This window comes from Sinocyclocheilus grahami, unplaced genomic scaffold (genome assembly GCF_001515645.1).
Source record: "Sinocyclocheilus grahami isolate Dianchi unplaced genomic scaffold, SAMN03320097.WGS_v1.1 scaffold109.1, whole genome shotgun sequence".
NCBI classification, from domain to species: Eukaryota; Metazoa; Chordata; class Actinopteri; order Cypriniformes; family Cyprinidae; genus Sinocyclocheilus; species Sinocyclocheilus grahami.
In genome coordinates, this window is record NW_015505288.1 from 1,167,612 (window position 1) to 1,174,286 (window position 6,675).

A 6,675-nucleotide genomic window follows, 5' to 3' on the forward strand; every position below is an offset into this window, starting at 1 on the left:
GTTAACGACACCAAGCTGCGGCAGACGGAGACGCTGAAGAGGGACTTCAGGAGCCTGATCGAGACGGTGCACCGCACATTGCCCGCGACGACGATCATCGTGTCAGGACCGCTTCCCACGTATCGACGAGGACACGAAAGGTTCAGTAGGGTTTTTGCTTTAAATGAATGGTTATTGTCATGGTGTAAAGAACAGAAACTGCTTTTTGTTAATAACTGGAATCTTTTCTGGGAGCGTCCTAGGCTGTTTCGCGCTGATGGTCTGCATCCCAGCAGAGTCGGGGCGGAGCTCATGTCGGACAACATCTCCAGGACGCTGCGCTCCTGGAGAGTCAAATCTCAAATAACTGCCCTGATGACTTGTGTTCTACCCGCTTAAATGATAGAAGTACTTGCTCTGTACAATCTATAAAGACTGTGCCTGTTACCTGAATAGTGAGGTCAAAATATAAATTTAATGCAGGATCTAGAAAAAATCTGATCGTGATTAAACCAAATGTAAAATAAATGAACAAAAACAATTTTTAAAGTTTGAGCTCCTAAACATTACATCACTCTCACCCAAAGCAATTATTGTAAATGAAATGATCACAGATAAAAGTTTTGATGTACTCTGCTTGACTGAAACCTGGCTAAAACCAAATGATTATATTGGTCTAAATGAGTCTACTCCACCAAGCTACTGTAATAAGCATGAGCCCCGTCAAACTGGTCGTGGCAGCGGTGTTGCAACAATATATAGTGATATTCTCAATGTTACTCAGAAGACAGGATACAGGTTTAACTCATTCGAAATACTAATGCTTAATGTTACACTGTCAGATATGCAAAAGAAATCTATCGTATCTCTTGCTCTGGCTGTGTATAGACCGTCAGGCCCGTATACAGATTTCCTAAAAGAATTTGCAGATTTCCTCTCAGACCTATTGGTTACTGTTGATAAAGCGCTAATTGTCAGAGATTTTAACATTCACGTTGATAATACAAATGATGCATTAGGACTTGCGTTTACTGACCTAATAAACTCTTTTGGAGTCAAGCAAAACGTCACCGGGCCCACTCATCGTTTTAATCATACACTAGATTTAATTATATCACATGGAATTGATCTTACTGATTTTTGAAATGCGTGGAAAAACAGTATGTCCAGCTATAGACAGGCTCTAAAAGCTGCCAGGGCCGAGCATATCCACAAACTCATAGAAAATAACCAAAACAATCCAAGGTTTTTATTTAGCACAGTGGCTAGATTAACACATAACCAGACGCCACCCGATCTAAATATTCCCGCACAGTTTAATAGTAATGACTTTATGAATTTCTTCACTGATAAAATAGATAACATCAGAAATACAATAACAAATGTAGATTCTACAGCGTATAATACTTTAGCTTCATTCATCGCACCAAAAGATAAACTGCAGTGCTTTACAACTATAGGACAGGAAGAGCTAAATAAACTTATCACTGCATCTAAACCAACAACATGCCTATTAGATCCTGTACCCACTAAATTACTGAAAGAGTTGTTACCGGTAGCAGAAGAACCGCTTCTCAATATTATTAACTCATCGTTGTCTTTAGGTCACGTCCCAAAAACATTCAAGCTGGCGGTCATTAAGCCTCTTATTAAGAAACCACAACTAGATCCTAGTGAACTGGCAAATTACAGACCCATCTCAAATCTTCCTTTTATGTCTAAAATTTTAGAAAAAGTTGTGTCTGCTCAATTGTGCTCCTTCCTGCAAAAAAATGATCTCTATGAAGAATTTCAGTCAGGTTTCATTGATGTGCCACTGCAGTTGAGGTTCTGTCCAGGAGCCCGAATCTGCATGCCCATTGCATACGGCACCCCAGCCCATCTTGGAGGCATCTGTGGTGACAACAACATGCCTCGACACCAAGGACTGAAGAGGCGGCGACAACCCGGGGTAACGCTGACCCGGAGAGTGCCACGGCACCATGCCCATCTCAGGATCCGGCCGTGCAACCAATGCTGAAGCGGTCTCATATGTAACAGGGTGAGCGGCTTAACTGCGGCTGCCATATGCCCTCTGAAATAGTTTTAGAGGGACCGCTGTCTTGCTCCTGAACAAATTTCATTCGTGAGACGTGTTGTCATGTTGACCGATTCCAGCTCCATACCGAGAAAAGAGATGCTCTGCACAGGGGAGAGCTTGCTCTTCTCCCAGTTGACCCGAAGCCCCAGATGGCTGAGGTGCTGAAGCTCCAGATCCCTGTGCTCGCACAACAGCACAAGCCAGTCGTCGAGATAGTTGAGGATCTGGATGCCCTTCTCCCAAAGTGGGGACAGGGCACCCTCCGCCAGTTTCGTAAAAACACGGGGGGAGGACTTTGTACGGATATGCTCAAAGGCAAGCCGAAGAAACGGTCTGTGTCAAGGCAAAATCGAGACATGAAAGTACGTGTCCTTCAGGTCGATAGCTGCAAACAAATCCTGGTGTCAAACGCAAGAAAGAATGCGCTTCTGTGTCAGCATCTTGAACGGAAGCCAGTGCAGGGATCAGTTCAAGACTCGCAGATCCAGGATTGGCCGTAACCCACCGCTCTTCTTGGGTACGATGAAACAGAGACTGTAAAAACCCGAATTCATCTCGGCTGGAGGGACAGGCTGTATTGCGTCCTTCACCAAGAGGACTGCAATCTCTGCACGCATGACAGAGACACCCTTGTCCGTTGGAACCCCTGAACCTGGGAGGGCGCTTGGCAAACTGAATCGCGTAGCCGAGCTGGACCGTCCGGAAAAGCCATCAAGACAGGCTGGGCAGTTCTAACCATGCCCCCAGCCTCTGTACAAGCGGAATCAACGGAGCAGTTACCGACGTCCCCCTTTCTGCGGCCAGCTCGATGCCCCTGTTGAGGAGTTACCTCCTTTGGGGTTTCCTGGGGCGGAGCAGGTGTTGAGGCTGCAGAGATGTGCACTCGGCAACAGGCAGACGAACACCTGGCTCCCAGTGGCTTGGTGTTCGAAGTATCACGCACAAGTGCACCACGCTCCACAAGGGGAACATCCACATACCCCCTGGCCGCCCCGCCATCGAGGGTAGTATGGAGGGAAGAGCTCAAAGAGCTCAAACGTGCGGTGTGCGGGGCTTTCCACGTTTTGGTGAGCTCTTCATGAACCTCCGGGAAGAAAGGCATTGGGGCGGAGCATGGCTGGGAGTCATGTCCAGAGTCCAGATGCCAATCGTCGAGTCTCGAGCGCTCGGGAGAAGGTGGAGAGTTCACCTCCAGCCCGATGCTCTTGGCCGCCAACATTTGAGCATTGCCGTCAACTCAGCCTCAAACTCCGACTGAGCACTGGGGGGCTTTCAGCAAAATCTTCGGATTCCGAAGACGATAGCCCCTCCTCTGATGCAGCGATAGACATCTTATCCTCTTCCAGAGCCCCGAAAGAGACGCTGGGTCCGCCGCGGGATGAACCGGTGCCATCTACCGGAAGCTCAACGGGGCTACACTGAGAGGGGCCGGACTTCCGTGGGGGCTTCCAATTCTCATTGGCCTTTTCTTCTAAAGCTCAGAGGTGATTGGGGCTCCCAAGTGAGACCCCTAACGTCAGTCGACGTAACGTCGAACGTGACTGACTGAAAGGGAAAAATAGTTACCGATGTCTTTCAAAGTGCATTTACCCCATCTACTGGTGCACTGCTGTACACATTCATGCAGATTACCGTCTGCCTGACAGCTCTGACCACAATCCAGACAAATTCATTATTAGTTTCTTTGGAAAACACATTTTTTTTAAACGTATTTTAACTGGCCAACATGTATGTGTCATGAGATGTTTTCAGGTGTGGAAATGTAGCTGAATAACCTTTATTTGTCCATTGAGGTATCTTTTAACATGAAACATTTCATATGAAAAACAATGCTTTTAATAAAAATTATTTTATTAGAGCTGGAAGATGCTTTACTGATCAATACAACTGAATTATTTCTTCTTTAATTATGTCTGATGAAAATGAGAAATGAAAAGCAAAATGAAACAGATGTAGTTAATGAGCCAAGTCACCCAAATGAGGCGTTGCAGGACTAGACCCCAACAGTAATGCCTTCTAATCCAGAGGAAATGTGCTCCTAATCACACAGCGTTTTCACAATGACGTCTGACAAATTGCTTGCCAGAGATGAATAACATGGTCGATTTCTACATCACTGTGAGGGACAATGCTGAACAGTATCTTACTTCTGCATGAACAAAAGCATTAAGGTTTACACATTCAAAAGCTTTGAAGTAACAGCATGTTAAACTAAAACAGATTAACCAAGTCTCCGCAAAATAATGAGGAATATGAAATAGAGCTATTTAGGAAGCAGACACCTCTTATTAAAAAGGTTACTTTAAGGAAGTGGGTTTGAGACTGTTTTAATTTATATCCGTCATTAAAAAAAAGTTTGTCTAATCTTCACATAAAACGATAATGTGAGTTATGTCTACTGGGCAGGGGTGTTAAACACAACCTTGGATAATTGTCCACTGTTCAGAAACCTCAGGGAATGATGATCATATGATGTAAAGGAAGATTTCCTATCATAAAAACAGTAAATCACAGACAGTTTCCTCTTCACGGTTTTCATTATGATCGTTGACGGTCTGGCAACAGTCTGTCACAGAATCAACCTGTGCCCTTTTCCTTCTCCGTCTGTAAATAGGTTTCTTGTCGGCTGCTTCCTTTAAAATGCATTTCTGTTCTTGAGGTTGTAGGGCAGTTTGTAAGCACTCATAGAATCTATTGAAAATAGTTAATACATTTAATTTTGCCATAACTATCATATTGAAATACTTAAAATACAGTGTGAATTAAATAGTTTTAATATTGAAAATAAAATGAGGAATTATCGGTGGGATGTAAAAGTAAATGTGGATGTGGTAATAAAATATATGTTGGGACTTAAAATAAAACTTAAAAAGATATGTACTAAGTTAAAAATCTAATATTAAATTTTTAAAAAATTAAGATTCGTTACATTACAGAAGATTCATTACATACAATTACATTTGTGACATTTTTTTCATGTGAACTGATTTGTACACATCAGGGTTATTATAGCTAATTAAAACTAAAAGCATTAAAAATACTATGTGAAATAGAATACACTTTAACTAAAGTTAAACTTAAAAACCTTTTTTGACTAGCTGCCAAGCCAATATTATTTGGTGTATCAAAGTAACAAAAACTGAAATAAAACTTAACACAAATTAATACACTACAGAGAAAAAAAACAATATTTAATTAATTTATTTAAATTAATAAATTTTAATTTAAAATACAAATGACAAAAACATGCAACAAATTTACTAAAATGTTAAATATAATAATATTGTAAAATTTAAAAACTCCAAACGAAAAATATAAAAAGTAATTCAAAATATTAATAAAACTATAATAGTATCTCAATGACGCTAAAATAATGCTGGTACAGATCAAATGTTTTTGCTTCCACTGCAGCCTACTGATGCCCTTTGAGACATTCTTTTAAAATTTTACATTCAACTTCTCTAATCAATTAAATTGCATCATTTTTATTTAAAAAAAATACTTTTAATTCCCACTGTATATGAACACAGGAGACTCTGCTTACAATATACCTCTCTATTCTTTTAAGATTTTCTTCCATCTTCTGGTTAGAAACTCTGACAAGGAAATCAAGATATTGGTCAGTGATGAGGACAGTTCCCCTGTGGCTTACAGGAACCTCAAGACAATGTGTGCTGCGTACTGCCTATAAAAAAAAATTATTTCAAAGACAAATACAAGTTATTTTAGACCCCAGAAGAGCACTGATGTATCTTTAATTTTGAACAAAAAGCACAATGTGTATCTTACCATGATGATCTTGCCTTTCTTTCCCACAGTTATACCAGAATTCCTAAAGCCTGAGTTTACTGCAACAGTATGCTAAGGTACAAACCATAAAAAGTAAGTTATTATTTGCTCCCCTTTAAACAACCTCCATGGTCAGTTTCATTTTAATTCAATGTGACAGTCACCAGTAACTGTGCATCTTCAAGCTTTTTACACTGAACGTGAAGGACAAAAGGCTCAAACTTCAAAGAGGCATCTCCAACAGACTTCTCCAGACTTGTAAGCTGTTTCAGAAACACACAAAGCTTTAATCACGGTTGATTATTTCTGTATATTTGTAAAATGTCTTCAGTGCTGAATTTCTCACCACATCTTCACTTTGGCACTTCTGATGGGTAACAAATAACCAGGAACAGTTCCGCTTTTGCACTTGGCAGTCCAATGCCTTAGATAAGAACATGCCATTACATATCACAGTGACCAATACACATACAATACTAGTTACCATAACCTTAACGATCTTTTGATAAAGGCTTACAGTATATGCTATAAATGCTTATTTGTTTTGTTGATAAATAAATACAAAGTAAAGGCTACATTTTACACTGTGTTATTTCATAGTTAGATTGACTTCACTATTATTTTAAAATGTAATATTAAAGATTCAGTCAGTGTGTCCAAACCTTTAAAGGGATAGTTAACCAAAAAATTAAAATTCTGTCATCATTTACTCACAGTCAAGTTCCCAAGTATAATTTTTTTCCTTCTGCTGAACACAAAAGAAGACATTTTGAAGAATGTGTGTAATCAAAGTGGTTAATATATATATATATATATATATATATATA

General features: G+C 40.3%; 1 protein-coding gene across 1 annotated transcript in view; it reads right to left on the bottom strand.

The window, feature by feature from the left end:
- Window positions 1-3,923: 3,923 nt before the first annotated feature.
- Window positions 3,924-6,675, bottom strand: part of tyw3 (tRNA-yW synthesizing protein 3 homolog (S. cerevisiae)) — a 3,299-nt gene continuing 547 nt past the window's right edge. The window contains exons 2-6 of the mRNA XM_016277127.1: window positions 6,195-6,272; window positions 6,013-6,111; window positions 5,849-5,920; window positions 5,611-5,744; window positions 3,924-4,750 (exon numbers count right to left, since the gene is read on the bottom strand). Coding sequence (XP_016132613.1) covers window positions 4,552-4,750; window positions 5,611-5,744; window positions 5,849-5,920; window positions 6,013-6,111; window positions 6,195-6,272 — 582 coding nt within the window. The 3' untranslated portion in view covers window positions 3,924-4,551. The remainder of the gene's footprint in view (window positions 4,751-5,610; window positions 5,745-5,848; window positions 5,921-6,012; window positions 6,112-6,194; window positions 6,273-6,675) is intronic.